The following is a 22,004-nucleotide window of genomic DNA, read 5'->3' as shown; positions in this document are numbered from 1 at the left end:
TTTTGCCTCCATGAGTCCAGCTCTTGGGTCCTTTTCCTGCCTGCCTGCGCACAGACCATGACAGAATTTTGGTCAATGTCTGTTGTGTTTAAATGTTAGAAGTTCTGTATAAATAAACTGACTTGTAACTTTTCATTGTAGTTTCAAATATAAGGTCCGAAGGGGTATCAGTGGACATGAGGGATGTCATCATATCCAGAAGCAAACTAAATATACTAATCAGAGAGACAGCAAAAACTTTAGGAGTGGCCAAATCAACAATCAGGTGCATTTGCAAAAAGAATGAATGAACTGACGAGCTCAGCAACACCGACAGGTCTGAAAGAGCACAGAAACTAAAGTGCATGATAACAGAATTATTTCCATGGTTATTACAAATAACTTAACAACATCCAACTCAAGTTGTACTAGAATGATGGAAAGAGGAGAGAAAGCATTCCACATGATCTGTTATGGTGGAGGTAATATTATTGCACAGGCATGTATGGCTTCCAGTAGAACCGTGCCACCAGTGTTTATTCATGATGTGACTGCTGATTGAAAGGGCTGAATGAATCTCTTCTCAGATTCAGTATAATGAACCAAAAAATAATGACCAGTGGCTGAAGCAAAGGTCCCGACAAAGCATGTCAAGGGAGTAAACACAGCATTTGGTGATATCTGTGGGTTATGGATTTCAGGCAGTCATTGACTGCAGAGGATTTTAATCCCATATTTAAAAGAATTCTGAATTGCTTCATTTTGAGCCCCTGAAATCCACTGTGGAGGTGTACAGAGGGAAAACCAGAGTAATTGATGTCTTTGTCCAGCAAGTTATAAATGTAACTGTATTGGCGAGTGACATCAGTAAATGACATCACATTTGCTGCTATGCCAACATCAGTTAGCGCTGACTATTTATATATTAGACCATTATTGTGGCCAGTCCCTAGTTAAAATTGAAACAGTCAGTTTATATATCTTTGGATTTGTGACGATTGATTATTAAAGGAGTAATCCTGAGTGGCGCTGGTCTCATAGCCAACATAATGAAAGGCTTATTCAGTAATGCACTTGTAATGAGAAGAATCTCATGCTTCAAAGAAGAGCTCCGGGTGTCTCAACTGAATATCACTGAGTGAAATTTACATACTGAAAATGATGGAGGATATTTTTCGAAAGCCTCAGAGAAGCCAAGATGCTAATTTTAGTCACAGGCCGTGTGATTTACTGCCTGCTATAAGCAACCGAGGTGTGGTGCAATGAGGAAGCTGAAGTGCATGTGCTAGTGTAACTTCCTCACTCTTGTGTTTCAGATGAACAGCAAGCAGTGATCACGAGGAAGTGTCAGAGGATGCCCCAGATCTGCGGGGCCTAGTGCAGAGGGAGGTCCACAGAGCCGCACGGTGCCCACAATGTCTCACCACCAACACTATCAACAGCGAGGCCCCCACAGCCGCACCATGAGCTCTGAGGAGAGGAGCTCTACGCCGGTGAACAAGATCTCGACGCCAGTCCACAAGAGCACCTCCTCCTCTTCCTCCTCCCAGCGCGACAGCCGGCAGGTAATTTTCAGGCCACGGGCAGAAGAATCCATCTACAAATAGATTCCAGGGATGGCAGGACTTTGAATGAATGCAGCTTTAGCGGAGGTGGAAAAGGCAGGAGGCAACATTAGTTTGGAGTGCTGCAGTCTTCTATCAGTGTGACTGTTTATGCAAGAAAGAAGAGCTATGAGGGAATGATGAATCATGAAATATTCATTCAGCAGTTTTAGCTTTTGTAGCAAGAACAATCAAAGCTATTATAATGCACTGACATAATTAATATCAACTGCCATCATACAGAGAAGTTAGGCATGTCATGTTAAACTGTTCGTGACTTGAAGATGTGCAGAAACAGGATGTTTTTGCTTTGTTTTGTTTCCCTTTTTTTCATTTAAAATAAAGCCAAGTGTATAAACTCGCATTGCAACGAGATCAGCAGGGGAGGCTCCATGTAAACATGAAACCTCCATAAATACAAGTGCTGACAGATGGCTGGGTAGATGAAGAATTTTTAGTCAAGTTAATCTTAACCTCTGTCAACAACAGCATGTGAAATATGTAGCATCCTAGCATATCAGAAACCAACGAAGGAGTGTTAGGGCCACATTAAGAAAAATATATATTGTTGATTGTTTTGAGAAAAAAGTCGAAATGTGGAGATTACAGTTGTTTCAAGACAAACTGCCAAGCTTCCTCTAACCTCTGAGTTACTGAAATCGTACTTCTGAATCAGTTTAAGTAACAAGATAGGAAATTATTTCTCTTATAGAACGTAAACATATTGTGGTGATAAGTATAAGGACGTTGAATAGATGGTGCAGAAAGTTGCATTTGGTCACACGAGGATGTTTGTTGTATCACAAGACGGCTGATCATTTGTTTCACTAACATCATCTTAACAATGCATTTTGTAGCGGGTGTAGCAAACGTCGCAGTCTGTCTTGAAACAACAGCGATAAGCTCCACATTTTGACTTCTTTCTTGAAATACATTTTTGACTTTAATCTCAAAATTTAGGCTTTCTCAAAAGGATCAATAATGTGGCCCTAATACTCTGTTGTAGAAACCCCTTCAGTGGTCTTACAGCCAAACGCTTCATATAATTAATCAGGTTTTGTAACCCACTTGAAGAAAATCAGCGATCTTGGCTTGAGTAGCTAAATGCTATAGGCTGAATCCCTGTCTGTGTACAGTTTAAAGATCAGCGCTTATGTTTAACTGATTAATTAACCAAAGATGACTTAAAGCTTGGGGAAAACTCTTCTTTGGTAGTGATTATAATTTATTAAGATCCAAAAGTTGGCTGATTTTCAGTGTTCGTTACGCGGACTGGTGAGCGGTCGATCGGCCACATGTATGTCTGATTATGATTATGTTTCATACATGTGGAACACGAGCACAGTAGCATAGGCAAATACACACAGTTGCAGCCGTACGCTAACATGCCATTAGCATGGAAGTTCTTCGCTGTGAGTGAAGACTTAAAGTTCGGCAATATGAACGGGAGGGGGACCATTACAGAAACACTGCTAACAACAAACCTTCTCAGACACTTAAATCACCTTGAGTCTGTTGAACATTTTAAAGAAGCTAACAGGAAAAGGGAAACATTACCAGAGCTCAGAGCCAGCAGCAAACTGGGAGCCTCGGTATGAGCAAAGGATCAATGGAGCTACGAGGAAAATTATCGAGGGAAAACAAGAGGGGGGGTGATGTTGTCGATTCGTTTTGTTTTATAAATCCATTGCACATGCTTTTGTTTGGCGCAGTAAAATATGACAGATAAAGGGTTGGGTGTACAGCAGCACATTTTCACTTAATTATTTGTACCTTTATTTTCAGTTGTTTCTATGAGAGACGATTCTGTAACTTACTGCAGTTTGGAGGAAATGTTGTTGTCAATGAAGTCAATTATTTCTGGTAAAAACAAACAAACAAAAAAATTGCAGTCAGCATCAGCGGGTCACACATAGAAAACAACTGGAAACTGGGATCAGCCAAGAAAATCTCTACCTTTGATCTGATGATTAAGTTGAATTTCCTTGTTAGTAAATAGTAACCATGCAGAGACATACAGTAGGGTAAAGCATTAGAAAACAAATCATTAGGTGACTTTGCTAGACTTCTTTTAAGGATGTAAGAGGACCCTAATCAAGCGAGCAAAGAGCCCCTCACAGCATTACGGACCCAATGAATCCCCTCTCTGTAGTTGTCAAGGGCTCAGGTTCATTTGTCACTCATATCAGTAAAAAAAAAAAAAGGACTCTAATTTCACAGCTCACATGAGAGCTGCTTAAAATGAACCCCTGTCGTAAGCCACCTGAAGCCCATAACCCACCTTACCTCGTTGAGCTGCTGTGTCACTGTGGCTGTGCAGAAACAGGACACCGAAACTGGAATCTCTGACTACACAGCTTTTCCGTCGGCACTGCGTGATGAATATTTCATGAGGGACAGGCGGAGGCTTGGTGCTCCAGTGAACATGTGGCACACTCTGGTGAGCTGTGTGGAGCTTTGTGTCTTCAGGAGATGGCTCTCGGAAGAGAAAACGGAGCTGGTTTGAGAAATGGGGCCTGTTAGAAAAGCACAGTCGAAGGCGTGCTGCTTGATGAAGCAGACACTCAACCCTTACAAACTCTCTGTTCACTGTTTCTTTAATGTTACCTACTCGCTTTTGAAAAAAGGTGAAAGGAGAAATATTTTATTAACAAATTTTTTGATTGTTGTAGCTGTCACGGTTAAGCATTTTGCTTTTTGCTTGCGCCTGCCTGAAAATAATTTTTACTTAAAAAGATTCACGTTCAAATTTGACATCCCTGAAACTGGCATATAAGCCATACCAAGTCCTGTAAAAAGCTAGGTACAACCTTAGTACTTCCACAGAGAGTCAGAGGTTAAGAAGCAGCCAGGTGCTGCTGATCACATGCACTTGATTAACTGATCATCAGCCAGTTTGAGCACCTGCAAAACACCTTAAAAAGTTTTTGTCAGTTTGTTGGTCAGGGGCATTCTTCCCAGGAGTAGACGTCCAAGCAAATTCAACCCAATTCAACCTTGCAAAGCTCAAATAAACTGCAAAAAACCCAAGCGCTACATTTCAGACTCTACAGGTCTTAGTTAGCATGCTAAATGTTAACGTTCATGAAAGTACAATTAGAAAAAGAATAAACAAATATGGCTTGTTGTTAGAAGAAAGCACCTTCTTTCTGAAAAGAACATGGCAGCAGAACATAGGTTTGCAAAGTTGCATCTGAACTACAAGACTTCTGAAACAATGTCATTTGCACAGATGAGACAAAAGTGGAGATATTTGGGCATAATGCACAGCAGTACACTTGGCTAAAACACACTATATCAGCTGAAACACCTTATATATATCAACTGTCAAGCACAATGGAGGAAAAGTAGTGGTTTGTGCTGGTTTTGCAGCCCCAGGATCTGTGCAGCTTGCACTCATTGATTCAACCTTAAACTCCTATATATGCCAAGGTTTTGTACAGTCAAATGTAAGCTAATTTATCTGACAGCTAAAGCATAGCTTTAATTGGGTGGTGCAACAGAACACTGATCCTAAGCACAGCAGCAATCTATAGCAGAATGGCTGAAAACAAAGAGGTGACCTTAAGAGAGCTGTGCAAAAACAAATACCTACAAACCTAAATGAACTACAGTAATGTTGTAAAGAAGCGTGAAATGAAATTCTGATAAAGTCACTCAGAAAATAATTACTTAATAGCAGCATTGTGAAGACCCAGTGCAGACTTTCTATAGTTTAAATATGAGATTTATAAATGCCATAGGTTGTACATGACACAAGACTTTGTAAATCACAGTTAAACACAAAAGTGTCTTCACAGGCTCCACAGGGTAAGGCCCAGTTCCATCCTTCCACTCTTGGACAAGAGTAACTCTCTGTGACTGCCGAAGGCAATCCTAAGTGAGGATAAAAATATTGCAGCAGGCTTCGGGATGCTCTTATCATCTCTGATGAGAAATGGCAGATTTTATAATCATCATCTGTTCCTTTTTTACTACTGTCAGATGTATATTGAGATCATTTCACAAAAATGAGCCCACTTTGTTTCCCTTTAATTCATACGTTTACAAGCACGTCGTCATTCTTTTCTTCTATTACAACTGATAACAGCTAACTAGTGATGAACGTTATTCATTTAGCGCTTCTCAAAAAAAAAAAAAAAAAAGTGCCTACAGGAAAATTCACACAGACTAAATCAGCAAAATAAATTTAAAATTAGGCCACAAAGAAGAGGGAAATCTTTCCCACGGCATTTTTGTGGTTTGTGTTGCGCTGTGCCAGATATTAAAAAATCTGCCTATATTCTCCAAGTATCATGGAGGAAGGAAAAGGGGGCAGTTTTCTGGCTTGCAGCGGCGCAGGAGTCGCTTCTGATTTTTCCCATGCTCTCTCTGCAGGTGGACTTCATCTAGTTTTCTGAGCACTGCAGGTACTTCTTTCATAAGGTCCTTTGAGTGGCTATTCTGGCTTTCACTCAAATCACCCAGCCCCCCTGATGTGTGGATGATTGTGTGATGATCACATCTTAAACAGATTATTAACTGATTTAACTGCGAGGTTGTTTCCAACATCAAAACACGTCTGTGCTGATGTTATGTAAAGTTATACCGGCGCTTTCATTGCATTCGTGATAGCAGTATTAGTGTTTTCTGTGCAGGCAGTTTGCTTTGAGAAGAGTCAGTACAGCACATCTTCCCTTGGACCGCAGATCTTAAGACCTTAGCTAGCTTGGCCGGGCCTCAGCGTTTGTGGATAAATGAGAGTGGGGGCACTTTGTTTGGGGAAAGCCTTAATGGGATCCTGCCCCCATTTTCAAATCAATACATGTCACTTCTCTCACTGCTGACGAATCCTGTTCACTCTGGAAGCCCTCATGAGAGCAATTAGAAGCAGCACCTGCAGCAAGCGCGAGCTGGCACCGACTCACGCACACAAAAATACACGCGATTCTGTGTAGATGAAGATAAATGAACAACTCAACGTGTTGCTGCAACTATCAGTTAATCCTCTTGTTGCCTGTCATTTCCTGTTCGATAAGACATTTTAACTTAGAGATAATCTGGGTGGAAATCACACTACTGTATGTGTTTGAAAAATATTTAGGAAAGGTCCCTTTGATGGAAGCTGGCTGAGATTTATGAGAGCGGGGAAATCAGTGATGAGATCAGTTGTGTTTTTATGGTAATGGCCAGAAATCACAATCTGCTCCCTCGTCTGAAGATGTCTCTCTTTTCAAAGTGGTTTTCAGTCACCAGGTGTTTTTGTTGTGTGAGATCATTGTGACAAATCCACTTCAGAAAAGAGAACTGAAATTAAGACACTGAAGTGGTTTACCTTAGATCAGGGGTGCCCAATCCCGGTCCTCGAGAGCTACCGTCCTGCAGCTTTTAGATGCATCCTTGTTCCCACACACCCGAATCAAATGAATGGCTTGTTATCAGGCCTTTGCCAAACACGATGGCATGCTGAAGAGGTAATCAAACCATTTGATTCAGCTGTGTTGGAGTAGGGATGCATCTAAAAGCTGCAGGATAGTAGCTCTCGAGGACTGGGATTGGGCAGCCCTGCCTTAGATTAACACTGAGTCATGGCCGCTTCCACTCAATATGTCAAGTTTTTGCATATTTTTCTCCAGGATATTAACCCCACTGATCCCTTTTATAGTCTGTTATTTGGGCAGAAAACTAGCTGATGCCATTATATATTTAGTTTTTACCTGGTTATTATGTTTAGCTTTTATTTATCCACGCAAAGACCTCTTTTTAAAAAAAGTGTTTCAGCTTGGCACACTACAATTTTTAATATTTATCTAAATTCATGTGACATAGCAGACATCCACTGACTACTGGATTATTTGCTTAAAGGCTGATGGGAGTTTCTCAACGCAAAGAATTGGGGTATTTTTCTGTGGACAAGCCTGTCACCTGATCTCAGCCCATTAGAGCTTTTCATGCTTTTCTAGTTATTAAATACAAAACTTAAGGCAGAAAGATGCACAAACAAGCAGCAACAAGCAAGCAAGCAACTTGGCTGCAGTGAAAAACAAAGGAAACATAATTCGGTGGTCTCGAGAGAGCTGGGAGTCATTTTAAGATTGGGATTTTCATCCAAATGTTAAAGACAATCATTATTTTTAAAAGGATGGTAGGTTGTTACTTGCTTCTGAGACTCTGAACATGGCAGACATAACTTTATAGTCTTGTCACAAAGGATCCCATGGCTGTAGAAAGCTACAGTGGATAGTCCTTCATGTTTTGATTAGGCAAATATTGACGCCGGATGCCCTGCCGGATGCAACCCCTAAGAGATTTTTGTTTCCTCCCGGGACTGAACCACTTGTTAGGTAAATGTGTAAACCACAATACTATGAAGCCACAAAAAGGAGCCCTTGCATATAATGCACTGTATTAAATCCCTGTGAGAAATAGATCAAAGCAATGGTACACTTTGATGGTTAAAAACAAAGCATAGGCGCTTAAGTCAAGTTGGCTAAATGACTGAGGCTTAAACATAAATGTAACGAAATAAGTACAAGAATGAAATAGAAATATTTCTTGTGTCAAACAAGAAAAGAAAATCTCTAGTCCAAATGGTTGGCGTTGGATTTACTCTGTCAAATACCTGTGAAGCGTAAGCTTTAAAAGTTCAGTAAATAAACCGTATGGAGTTCCAGTACTCATCCTCGGTTATGTCCGTACGTGCATGTGTTTTACAGAAGCAGCTGCAGTATTTCACCTGCAGGCTAACAGGGGACACATGCAGACTTTAAGGCTGTAACTGAATCTGCGGTGGTGTTTACACAGTGCATGACACCGCGCTTCTCTCAGGGTGTTAACGTCCCATCCATGTAGCAGTCTGCTCGCCTACTCCACCGTTTACTGCTCAGACGAACGCTGCGGTGAAATCCATCCTCGCGACAGGTCTTCTGTGGTTTTTAGCTGCTAAAATATAATCTTTCAGCGCAGCTTTGGTAGCTGAGTTTATAACGTAAAGATTACAGTTTCAGTACCTTACTATACAGGAAAAGATGTATTTTAAATTAATTTTTGTGGATTCAGTATTCTTTAACACTTCTCTACCTTCACCTGCTATCTCTTACCTCACCTACCTACCTCCACTCATGTAGCTTAAGACGACCCCACCTTTAACCCCCTAAATTATTCCCCTTTAATTCTATTTTAATTTTATTATCTTATTTCATAGTTGTTTTATTTTGGTGAGCCTGGTCTTCCAGCGCTGTAGCCCATCTGCCTTGGGGTATTTTGCTTTCAGAGATGCTCTTCTGCATATTTTGGTTGTGACGAGTTGTTATGTGAGGTGCTGTTGCCTTTCCTATCAGCTCTAAGCAGTCTGGCAATTCTCCTCTGACTTCTGACATTAACAAGGCATTTTCAGCCAGAGAAGTGCCGCTCAATGGGTATTTTCTGTTTTTCGGGCCATTCTCTATAAATCCTAGAGAAGGTTTTTTGGAAAAATCTCAAGAGCTCAGCAACTAAATCACCTTTTTTCTGATGCTCAGTTTGAACTTCAGCAGGTCATCTTGACTATGTCTACATGCCAAAATGCATGGACTTTCTGCCATGTGATTGGATAATTAGATATTTGTGTTGAGTAGTTGAACAGGTGTTTGTAGAAGTGGCCAGTGTAGACTGATTTTCTGTTGAACTAACCAGTTAATCCACTTATTGTTGCAGCTGTACTATTACAAAGGTCTTGAAAATGTTTTTGTAAGATCACATGACTGCTTCTCCCTGAGCCTGGTTCTGCTGGATGTTTCTTCCTGTCAAAAGGGGGGTTTTCCTTCCCACTGTCGCCAAGTGCTTTGACATTGGCGGGTATCTAATTGTTGGGGTTTTCTCTGTATTGTTGTAAGGGGTTTACCTTACAATATAAAGCGCTAGGGCTGTGCGATATGACCAAAATCTCATATTCTCATCCGTAAACTCTCTGCATACTCTTTCACGTGATTCAGTTTATTTTGAAAAGTCTCAACAGGATCTTGAGCTTTATTGTGAAAGTGTTATGTGAAAAACAAACAAGCGGACAGCGGAGCCACGCGACGCTACGGTTTTACCGGCACTGTTGCTAACGACAACACCTATAAACAGGCGCTTGTCTGTCTGTAGTGTTGTTATATTAAATATAAGAGAAAGAGAGAACTTTAAGAAATTAATATAGCACTACAGTGGCCATCAAAACGATGAAAAAATGTTGCTGTAAACTTTATTTTACTACACCACAAAACAAACGTTAGCTTATATCGTCATCCGATCTGTATCGTTATATCGAACAGCCCTATAAAGCGCCTTGAGGAGACTGTTGTTGTGAACCTGAAATCTCATGAATCTCATAACCGACTTGTTAACGTAAAACTACTTAACAGCAATCTTGAGATACGATTTATTAATTAATGGACGAGACGAAAAGACCAAATGCCAGTTTTCTGGCCTTTATTTTTTTATTTTATGTTATTATCGCTTCTTTTTTGTTAGAACTTTCTGTTTTATTGTCATCACATTTTAATACGACTTGAATACACTTGCGTTGCGTCTGGTCTGTGTAGTACAGCAACTTAAAAACGGTGACAGGCTCTAAATGTACAGCAGCGTCAAATCAAGAGGCAGAGAGAGGCAGACGTGCAAGAGAAAGTGGCCATCTGAGGTGGGCTGTTATTGTGGCCGCTGATATTTATAGTGCTGATTTAGTGTAAGGCGTCCCCAAGGAGTGTTTGTCCTTTCTCCTGCTCAGAGAGACCTTAACTGTAATAGTTTGATTCATTGCAGTATTAAAAGGTCTGCTTTGCTACACTGCTGAGTGTCACTGCAGGTGGTGGATCCCAGAAAGCTTGGCCTATGAAACTGACACAACTAGGCTGTTAGATTGACTTAGGTGATGATCAGGATTGTAGAAGTTTCTTTCGACTACTCAACATAGTTTTTTTTTTTAAATATATTGGTATCTCATGATTTTATTACACTGATATAGACTCGAGTATCAAGGGAGATATGAAAAGCTATTCAGATGTTTTGGATCAAGGAGCAAACTCTTCTAAATCCGGACATAGAAAAGCAGACAGCCTCTCGCTGATTCTGCCACAAGATCCTTCATTAAATGGGTACACTCACCAAGAGCTCATTCAGCTTTAAATTATTCTGCAGGAAGATCAATACATGTAAGCAGAGTACAGGAAATCACTTTGGGTTAATTCAGCTCTATTCTCCGGGTGAAATTACAAAAGCAATTTCTCTCACTGTAGCAGTACTGTCCATATAAGCCTGGATGAGAATATATATATAAAAAAAGTACATTTTGAGTTTTATTTATTTATTTATTCATTTTGTCAGGGTTAGGGGTGATTCATAATTTTACTGCATTTCTTTTTGTCTACATGAAGTCCAAACTTTATTACCCCCCTAAATAACATTTATTTATATAAAATAATAATTCCCCACTCACCCTGCAGGTGCTCTTTGTTTGTCCTTCAAGCTTAGGTCCTCCATCAGAGGCCTGTGAGCTCCAGGCTGATGCGCAGTATCTTTGCTGTTCCTGTCTCTGGGACATGCAGCTGGATGGTGTAATGGCAACACTGCTCTCTTTGGAACAATAGGTTGAGAGTTCAAATCCAGCGAGGGTCTCACAGACAAGGCTCCCTCATAATACCCCCAAGCCTGCCTTGCATTCAGGACACACTGATGAGAGGTGGGCTGCTAGGACAATGACGTCGAATAACTGACAAAAAAATGTGTATATAAATGTCACTGGTAGTGTAATAAAGATTGGATCGGCAAATGTTAATCGTCCCTACTGCTGATGACAGAAAAATAACTTTACTTCTATGTCTATCTGTTATATAGCAGTATCTAAATTACCATTGATATATATTTTTAGAAGATTTTTTAGGTTTTGATTTACACAGCATGGTAGTCTGTTCTACTTTGGCAAAGTCAAATCATCTCTATGACACTGAGTTTAACAGGACTACATTTTGATCTTCTTCAGCAGCTGTGGCTACCAGTACTCAAGCTTTTTCTTAATTGCCAAAAGCAAACATACAGACCTGTCCAGTGGAAAGGCATACTATGGAATGGCACCTGGCTCAGAGTGATGTGTATTCCATCATCAGAGGGTGACTGCGAGGCTCTGTATGAACACCCATGACCTTAAAACTTTAATTAATTCAGTATGTCTCCCAGCCTTGGAGTCTGTGGCTTTTAACATATGGTTGTTAGGAATTTATTTATTTATATCCCTGATAGTTTGGGTTCTTTGTAAAGAAAACAGATGTATTGCAGCATTTGCAGCTCTATCCATCTATCTGTCCATCTATCCTGCTTATCCTTATCAGGGTCGCGGGGGTGGGGGGGGCTGGAGCCTATCCCAGCTGTCATAGGACAAGAGGCGGGGTACAGACAGGGCGCAGGCTTTATTTTGCATGCTACTGATTTGAAGCTGCCTCAGATAAAACCTAGTAAGTTTGTGTGTAGCATTTTTACCATCATCACGCAGCTCAGATGATCTATTTTCTAGTAGTGTAATAGGTACAGTGCTACCTCTTAAGATATGACTCCTTTGCGCAGCGAGGTACATTTTGCTAACAAAGTTGAGCTTTTCCTCTACCCCAATTTCACAGGGCCACTCGGGCGAGCAGCTGCCCTCAGTGGAGCAACATGACCTCATTACCAGACAGATCTGTTCACCTGGTCATTAGATTAAACAAGCTGTTGCCTCCTTGTGTTAAATGTCCCGCAAACCAAGGTCAGGTGTTGTCATGCACACCCACAGAGCTGTCTCCAAGGTTGCAGCATCACATCATGCAGCGTGAAGCCACCGGCTATTAGTTAAGTTGCCAGAGATGCTTGTGAATTTTAAAGTGGGGTTTGCCTTAAAGGCTCTGCTGCTACTGATTTAAGTATGAAATGAAAACTCTGACCTACTTCACTGATCGTTACAATGAATGTGTTCCACATTATTATTTATTTATTTAGATGGATGTCTTGCCTGGCAACCTTAGCAAGCAACCTCACATACATTACCTTCATTCAGCCAATGCCATGTTTACTTAAGGCAGAAGGCTTCTCAACCTAAGTATCAAACATGCTCCAACTTTTAGAGTTGTTTGATTTTTAGGCCATAATCAAGGTCTAACAGGACCATAAACTGAAAATGAGCACCAATATGTTGTCATTTCACTTTCATCTTTATCTAATAGTCAATTTCAATTACATTTTTTTATTCAATTTTATTCATATAGTGGCAGATTCCACCAACAGTTTCCTTTAAGGCACCTTAAATTGTAAGGTAAGCGCTTTGGCAACATTAGGAAGGAAAATCTCCCTTTTAACAGGAAGAAACTTCTGACAGAACCCATTTCAGGGAGGGCCGGCCAGCCGCCTTGACTGGTTGGGGGTGAGGGGAGGAAGAAAGGACAAAGACACAAACTTTAAACATTAGAGCATTACCGGAAAAACACCCTTTAACCAGGCGTTAACCATCACACGGCTCATTATCAAATCATTCCCCACACACATTGCCAAAATCATTTTCAGTGGCTATGTTGTATCATTTATTTAGCGATATGCTTTATTGTTAAATAAACACATGCTCTGTTCATTTCGTATCATTAAACAGGTCACCGGCAACCTGACTAAGGTTGGGTTAGAATTAACATTTGCTTTAGTAGAAAGAGAGAGACTATACCTGAAGATATTACCCTTCGAGTGAACTCTCATACAGTGTAGCATTCCAGTTTTACTCTTAAAAGCTTTTCCATTTGATTAAAAAGAGAACGATGCTGAGCAAAATCTGACTCCAACAACAAGCCCAGACTGCTCACTGGTGGCCTGATGGATGTTAAGAGGGTTAAACTGTGTATTTCACCCCAAAGTTTGACTGACAGATTACTACTTGGGGGTTAAAGAGCACAATAAAACACTACCAAGATGAACTGATTGTGGTTTGGCAGCTCTGCTAAGTGGAAACAAAAACAATTATAGGATAAAGTAGGGGAATGCCCGTTTAAATAACTTATAAGAATATCAAAAGTTTCTAAACAAAATAACTTCCAAAATGGGTTATGTGAGGTAGTAGACATGTTTGTCACTCTGTTGTGCATTTTTCTGCCTTTAAAACCTGTATGACAGGAGGATGTCTTACCTGTCCCTGCCTGACCCTGCTGTCCCTCTACTCCAGAGGCGTCACTTTGATTTACTGACCCACTAGGAGCAGGAAGAGCACAGTCAGGAGAAGGCTAATGGAGTGGAAATGCTGAGAGAGCAGGAGGAATTTCAATGGGGCAGTTTTTCTTTAAATGTGTGGCACGGGGGGGGGAATAGAGAAATGTTGCATATATTCCTGCTGCTTTCACCATGAAAACAATCACACGACAGCTGCATCTTATCTTTGTATTATACAGAGAGCGCGTCCGGATTTTCCTTCTTATTCTGGAGGAATAAGTGGATTAATTCTGACACAGCTGCATATTTTCATTTCTTTTCTAGGAGGCAGACAGCTGGGAGATAATCGAGGGGCTGAAAATTGGTCAGAGCAACGTCCAGAGGCCTGATAAACACGAGGGGTTTATGTTGAAGAAGCGGAAATGGCCCTTGAAAGGCTGGCACAAGGTAAGATTCATGGGTAAAGTGAGACACAAAAGCTATTGATGTGGGACAAACATTTTCACATACAGCCTCTATCTGGTTGTTAACAGGTTTCCTGTTCAATAAAGTGTCATTATTTGAAAAAAATTCCCTTTTTCATAAACCCTCCTTTATCTTCTCTTCCTTCAGAATGAATCCACAAAATATTTGCATGAACTATTAGAGAGTTGATTAAACAAGGATAAAAAATAGACTTTGCATTTGCATAGAATCTGCAACGTTAACAGATCCAGCAGGATTTGTATTCAGTTTATGCCCCTCCTGTCATTTATTTTTGTGCTTGTTTCCTCTACAGCGTTTTTTTGTTCTGGACAATGGTATCCTGAAGTACTCCAAGTCCCCCATTGATGTAAGTAACCCTGACTGTAACCTACGGGCAGAAGCGGGGCAGACTGGGCTGACATCAGTTTTGCTTGGCAATGAATCAGCAGAAACATCAGCGACATGGGTCACAATGTTCACTGTGTTTCAGCAAGCTGGGTCACTCTGCAGAAAAGCAAAAACTTCTTTGGCAAACTTTCCATCACTGGAAGGAAACCAGTGAGTCCTGCACATTCTGGAGTTATTGGCATCAGTGGTACATGAGCCCTTCTAGTTAAAAGTGTTTAAATACTGCTAACTAGACAGTACAGACCCATTCGCTGACTTCTTAAATGATCATTACATTCTCAACAAAGGGTCAGTGTCTTTGCTAGTTTCCCACTTTTCTTGATTAAAGCCACTAAAAGGGTAGTGTGTATAGATCTCTGTTAGCTAAACAGTGATCAATGCTCATTTTAAACATGGCCAAAGTTACAAATAATGAAGTCATTGCACTAAATGTGCAGATAATCTCTGTGAGCCAAATGCTCAGCCAAATGATTCAGACAGTTTTATTTAAAACCAACATTATAGCTGGCTTTGAGCACAGAAGCCCCGCCCACCTGCTGTTCAAACCTTCTGTTTGCTTGAGGAGCCCAATTAGAAGAAATTGATTGGTTTGTCTCAGAAAGTAGATGAGTAGATGATCTGAGCAGCAGCACCAAGGCCATATGACATGGAGCTGGAAATGAGTATAGTAGGTCCACTGTAAGAAGAGCACTGGTAACCTGCTAATCTGAAAATAAAATGTTAAATATATTCAAAGCTTCCTGCAGTCGAAGACTTTTCTTCAAGTCACTCAGCCAAACAAGAATCAAATCAGTCTTCTCTGGCTGGTATTGTTAATTGATTATTGTTACATTGTGATATTTTTACAGTAAAAAAATAGTATGAATTACAAATATGTGGAGATATATATACATACATAACTCTGTCATTGTCTTTAGATCCAAAAAGGGAAACTTCATGGCAGCATCGACGTCGGCCTCTCAGTTATGTCTATCAAGAAGAGGGCCCGTCGCATCGACCTGGACACTGAAGAGCATATCTATCACTTGAAGGTAACACTGATGATAATAATCCATCACTGATATAAGCAGTCAGGTGGTGACAGAGGTCGAGGCTTATTCTTCCCCTCGTCTTTAGGTCAAATCTCAAGACATATTTGATGCCTGGGTGTCAAAGTTGCGTCATCACCGGCTTTATCGGCAGAACGAGATTGTGCGGTCTCCCCGGGATGCCACCATGAGAACATTTCCTCCTTCGGCGGCCATGGATTCCCCCCAGCCCACGCCAGCTGTGGTAAATGAAGTCAAGGTGAGCTCTCTTCTTCCTTATGGCACTATTTGTGCTCTTTCTTTGTTCTAAAATTGGCCAGAATTTCTGATTAAAATAACTTTTGAATTATCTGTGTATGTAGACTCATTTACGTTGTGATGCTTGACATAAGCAGACATTTTAGTCTTGCTTAGTGCTTTGTTGTTTGGTCAAACACCAATAATGCTAAAGGCAAAATAGCTTAAAGCTCTTAAATCCTCTTAAAAGCTCAATTTCTTTGACTAATTCTTGTCTGGGACTGTCTGAGAGGTAGCCAGTGCAGTTAACAGTTTTCAAGAAAGGATCCATCGCACAAGCCCCTGTAAAGCAGTATATTGTGGTTTTTACACAGCAAACAGGATGTAAAGTGAATGAATGAACTTCAGGTGATCCTTAACTCTGAACAAGGCTCCTGGTCTCTCTTCTAGTTTATTTTCTAGTTCTCACATATAATATGAAAGTAGTATTGAAAGCAAATAAATAAGAAATGCCTGACTGATGCTCTACACAAAGAAATCAGAACATTTTTCTACCTCAGAAAAAAAGACATTTTGTTCTCCCTCTCAGAGTCTGCAATTACTTATTCAAGAAGAGCATAACGGTTAGTGAGAGATCTCCTAGTTTTGTCTTTATTGGAAACTGGGATAACGCACCAAAAACATCATCTGTGAGAGAGAGGAAGTAAAGTTCGCGGAACATTCACAGTAATGACAGACATAATGCTCACACATGACTGTTGTCGTCAACCACACCTGACAAGTCAGCAGTTTTATTTATGGATGCCATTGTTGTACGAAGTTGGACCTGAAAACTTGCTTCGCCTCACCCAGACGTTTCCCCTGAATAATAGCTAAATAATATCTGCCTAATGTAGTAATGTTGATGAGACAGGTAACTAAATCTTGCCCATTAAGACAAGAAGGCTTGCTTTTCTCGGCTGTTTCCAGTTAGGCGTTAGCCTCGGTCCCTGCAGGTGTGCTTGAAGTGTGCGTAAATGCGAAGATTCATTCGCTGCAGCTTCTCCTGGGAGTGATGCTCCATGCCACACGGAGGCCATTAGAGGTGATCAGTAGGATTTGGATTTCGAGCATCTGGCTGCGGCCTGATGAGCTCTCCCAGAAGAACAGCTTAAATGAGAGACTCTGGTCCTAGAGTCAAAATTAACTACTGCTTCAAAGACTCGGAAGGAAGATAGGCAAGGTGCTGTACAAATAAGAAGCGTGCAGTTTCTGTTCATAACAGCATATTTTTTTTCCATGTGAGCATTCATATTAGCTGTGAGCTGCTGACAGCGTGCAGTCCTTTACTTTTGGCTGCTGAACAGATTCACCGCAGCTGTCACACACAGGTTGCGTAACCCTAACCCAGCGTCACTGAAATTGCAAATCTAGACCAAAACTTTCAACTATGTACAAGCAAGACAGACTTTCTTGCCTTCACTGTCAAAAATCATTGTATATATTGTAACAATCTTCCGATTTGATTTGATTTCAGTGATGCACCAAAGGAAAAAAAAATCTGATTGATGTAATTATATTGGTTCTCATTTCTTCCTCTTTTGTCTGTTGCAGACAAGATTACATTGATCAGAAGAACATTTCATACATTAGCTGGAACCCTAATCCACAGTATCCTTTCTTTAATGACATAAGTGCTTCTTGTATATCTATAGGTATCATCGGTGCCTGATTGACCACTACAGTAGTTTCCGAAATGATATTTTAGGCTCTGTTATTGTGTCACCACAGCAGACCAAACCAAGCAGCTTGCCATGGCAGCCAGCAGCCCCCAGTAACAGCAGCACCAGCAGCCTGCCTGCATCCTACAGTAACGGACAGAGTAAGGTGGTGGCATGGCTGCAGGAGTCAGAGGAAATGGACAAGTGTGCAGAGGGTAAGTGCACACTTTCCCTACGCTTCTAACAAATCTGATTTCACAAGAGGAGTGGATTAAATCAAGCCTTTGGCACGGCAATAAATCCGGGAGAGATGATTTGGTGACCATTTCGTGACACATAAGGCTGAATGAGATCGTGACCGCGCGTGTAAATTTTATTTTCAGAGCTCGCACGCTGCCAGTCCAACCTGACCGAGCTGAGCCGGTTATTGCAGAGTCTAGAGATTCTACAAAGGACACAGTCAGCGCCCAACTTCACAGATATGCAGGTAAAACAAACACACACATAAATACACACACATACAGCAGAGAGCAAGGGGAAACAATTTAGTGCAATCCTGCATTGTAAACTCAGGCTAGCTGAGGCAGTGATGACGGTGCGACCTCTGCAGTCACCTTCAGTACCTGCCCGTCTAGACAGACGAGATCCAGCGATACTCACAGGACACCTGCTGCTTTTCTGACTGATCAGTATCTGTTAATTTATTGTGTTTGTTTTATATCGTGGAGCTTTTTGTTTGGTGATTTTTGGCTGAAATGCATTTTTAATACCATACATTCCCTTTTTTTTTTGCATGTAACCCATCAGTGTCATTTCACTGATCTATGTCTGTGGTAACTTTCTGGTTTTTTGGTTTGTTTTTTGTGATGTGTTTGTCTTATTAACCACATTTTTCATGCTCTGACCCACGTGTGCCCAAAAGACCAATTGCGTTGAGTTATCAAAGAAAGAAAAGCGCTTGAACAGAAGATGGAGAACAAAAAGTGTCGGCAAAGATGCAAAATTCCAGCTTCAGGTACCTGTCTTCAGACGTCTACACAAACACACACACACACAGATGCATATGTCACTGTCAGAAAATCTCTAAGTCTCTAAGCAAAGCATTATTCAAGTTTTTACTTATAACATAATAAGTGTAAATTGTGGGGTAACTGAGAGGTCTGGCTTTGATACGTGCATGTGTAATCAAATTGTTGTCGAGCAAATTGGAAGTGTGGACAAGCTTACGACACAGAAGCCAACAATTTTGTTTCGGCCTCTTCTATTGTTGCTCGTTTTTCTCTTTTTTGTTCTTTAATCTGCAGCTCCACTTGTTATTGTCGTGCGGCTCGGCCTGATTTTGCTAATATATCTTAATTTTGCACGATATATCAGTTTGTGCAAAACTGAATGTGTGTCCATGCAACTTTATGCACTTTGTTAAACCAGTCATAAACTTTTATTAATCCCATTAGTAGTAAAATGTCATTACTGCTCATTGAATGCATTTTTTGTTTCACCATGGCTCCACGCTAAAGCAATTTCAACGGACCCAGAATATTTTCACTCACGCTAACATCTGCAATCAGGCTATGAAGATGGTTATGAACTCGATAAATCATCTTAAGGTTTATGAATCTAGCTGCGAGCATTTTCACATGGCCACAAACATGAACAGTGATACTGCTGATTTTTACAAAGGAAGATGAAACTGTGATGCTGAAAAAATACAAAGACATTAATGACATAATACAGAGTGAAAGTACCACAGCCTGTGCAGGCAAACCCGTGGTATGTGTGTGGTATAAGTGCTTTAGTGAGTAAGAGTGAAAAAGATCTATTATATTAATAAAGTTTAGCCTGTTTGAAGCCAAGAAGGAAAGCGCTGACAGTGTAAATTAACAACACTATCAGTGCTGTGTCATTAAGACGGGGGAGAATCTGATGGATTACAATTGTTATTCCATGAAATGTATATTTATGTGAGGCAAAGTGTATGTGAGACAGTCTTAATTGAGAAAATGCAGAATTCAAATGTAGGCCTAACTCTGTGTGTAAATTTGAGATAAGGTCAGAAAATACAATCGGTGTTCTCTTTTAGGATCATAGGCTATATTAATGCTTATAGAAAAACGAAATTGCTGTAAGCAGCAAAGTGACATCTTCCGGTAAAGATAAAGATATGCAGTGGTCAGAAAGCACTTCCAGGAATGCTGGCCCATTTTCCAGAGATTTCACTGGTCTGTGGGAGGTGATTTCATACCTGTTGATCTGTTATCTAGAGCATTACATTCTCCAGCATGGCCTATCCTGGTAAGATGTTGTTCCCAGGGAAACCTGGGCTCTTAGACACCTATAGATTTCATGAATAAAAGATTGTTACTCTGAGAGAAGACTATGGAAGCATTTCCTTCAGTGTCGTTTTTAGGAAAGTAATTTTAAAAAGAATCCTCATTGTGGCGTGTTGGCATCTCGTGTCAAACCGGGGACCAAATTCTCAACACAAACGTCCACATGCTAACAGAGGCGTGGATGTGACACAAACTCTGTGCATGAACAGAATACAGATAAACCAGGAAAGTAACACACTAACTGCGTCGGTGTTAACAGAGCAATAACTTCATTAACTTTTATTATCTGGTGATATGCTAATTAGCTACATGCTCTTATGCTGTTTAGCCATTTTTAGCTGCTAATGCCTGGTTAAAGCTCTTGTCAGAGGTCCAGTGCTTAAAGGCCCTTCAGATAAAGAGTGAACTGGAAATTTATCAGAATAATGTTTGGTCTTGTCAGATTTAGTTCTGTGGTTCTTAGAGATTGTTTTGGCTGCAAGACACAAAAAGAAGAGCACTGTTGTGCCACACGGGTGACTGACAGTCAGCCTCTGTGATTGTCTCTCTCTCCAGGTTCCTCTGTCTGCCAGTATGTCCCCTGTCCGCCTCCACTCATCCAACCCTAACCTGTGTGCCGAGCTGGTGGACTTTCAGCCCCCTGTCTCCCGCTTGACAGACAGTGTAGAGTGTGCCAGCGACTACATTAAACTTCAAGAGGAGTTCTGCATTATTGCCCAGAAAGGTACGAACGCAGCATGTAGGACAAGGTGGACTTTATTCTCATACTGTAGCTGCTGATCATCATTAAATGATCTTCGTGTTTGTGGCTGTAATGTGACAAAATGTGGAACAGTTCAAGGGGGCCGAATACTTTTGCAAGCCACTGTATATGAAGAGAGAGACAGACAGAGAGAACAGTACTGCACAAGCAAATAAAGACAATAAATGTGGTTTATAGCAAGTGAAGGGCTAAGGAAAAGAGACCGGTCTTTATACTGGTTTTAAATTCCTTGCAGGAGAAGGGAAATCTAATTGTTAATGACAAACTGTTCCACAGTTTAGGGCCAGCAACCGAAAAATGCACAATCATGGTTTTAAAGTCAGTGTGTGGGATGGACAGCAGCGATAGCTCAGCAGATCTGAAAGATATGAAGGGCGAAGTAAGGGGGCAGCACTTTAGTGAAATGATCTGGTTCTAGTCCATGAAGTGGCTTAGAAACCAGTAAACCAGCACATGGTGCATGTTATGTCTCATTCTTGGTACCACTGTGTGACTGATTCTTACATAGAGAGAGCATTGGCGAATAGCGACAGAGGAGCTAGCGATGCCTTTGAACCGGTGCGCGGGTTTCTAAGTTACTGCTTTTCTTTGATCCTGTCTCTCTGCAGTCCACTCGCTGCTGAAGTCGGCCTTCAACACTGTGGCCATAGAGAAGGAAAAGATCAAACAGATTCTGTCTGATCAGGAGCAGCCAGACCAGTCGGCCCAGATCAACTCTCTCAGGAAGTCTCTGTCACAGGTAATGAGCTCCCTTCAGTGGGAATCAGAGTAACCCATGATACGATCCCAGAGACATGCAAGGAGGAGATATGGCACAGAAAGGACGCTGAATAGAAATCAATGAGAGAATTCTGTAACACGCAGAAGTCAGTGATCTGCTTTACAACAGCTGAGTAAAATATGAGCCAGTCATCTTTTTGAAAAAACATCTCAGTTACAAATTCAGTGTTACAGCTTTCTCACCAAAAGTCTAGAGACAATAATAAAATGGCTCCTGTGGCAAGATTTTCTTTAAGCCAGATGCTGATGTTAATCTAACAATATGATCGTGATGCTGTTATGGAAGAACAGTTCTGTTATTATTAATATGTTGCACAATGTCTGTGTAACCAGATATGAAAAAATACAGCTAAAAGGCAAAATGCAGGATTAATCTAGTGTTTGCTGCACTGCAGTGACAGTGTCTATAAGTACTATCATCATTATGTAGTTTTAATAATGTGTTATTAAAGCTCCCTCTAGTTTGGTCTCACCTGCTTTCGGCCATCTTGACAGAGTTTTTCTCTACGGCGACTTAGCTTTACTCGATTAGCGCCACTGTGAGAAGTCAGGAAGTC

The 22,004-nt window shown here is 40.8% G+C and overlaps 1 protein-coding gene across 4 annotated transcripts in view; it reads left to right on the top strand.

Annotated features, from left to right (window-relative positions):
* The window catches only part of osbpl6 (oxysterol binding protein-like 6), a 43,832-nt gene that overhangs the window by 7,999 nt on the left and 13,829 nt on the right, over nt 1-22,004 (top strand). For 2 of the 4 annotated variants that reach the window (XM_026143720.2, XM_026143718.2), the window contains exons 2-11: nt 1,296-1,544; nt 14,061-14,183; nt 14,515-14,568; nt 15,527-15,640; nt 15,726-15,896; nt 17,645-17,789; nt 17,958-18,061; nt 18,497-18,589; nt 20,460-20,628; nt 21,276-21,406. In XM_026143720.2, the coding sequence (XP_025999505.1) occupies nt 1,395-1,544; nt 14,061-14,183; nt 14,515-14,568; nt 15,527-15,640; nt 15,726-15,896; nt 17,645-17,789; nt 17,958-18,061; nt 18,497-18,589; nt 20,460-20,628; nt 21,276-21,406 (1,254 nt within the window). In that variant the 5' untranslated portion in view covers nt 1,296-1,394. The remainder of the gene's footprint in view (nt 1-1,295; nt 1,545-14,060; nt 14,184-14,514; nt 14,569-15,526; nt 15,641-15,725; nt 15,897-17,644; nt 17,790-17,957; nt 18,062-18,496; nt 18,590-20,459; nt 20,629-21,275; nt 21,407-22,004) is intronic. The other 2 variants (XM_026143719.2, XM_026143722.2) reach the window with 2 other exon arrangements.

The sequence above is a fragment of the Astatotilapia calliptera genome, chromosome 16 (assembly GCF_964374335.1).
Source record: "Astatotilapia calliptera chromosome 16, fAstCal68.1, whole genome shotgun sequence".
In the NCBI taxonomy this organism is placed as follows: domain Eukaryota; kingdom Metazoa; phylum Chordata; class Actinopteri; order Cichliformes; family Cichlidae; genus Astatotilapia; species Astatotilapia calliptera.
Note: the sequence above shows the minus strand (reverse complement) of the source record. Positions and strands in the feature narration are given on the sequence as shown.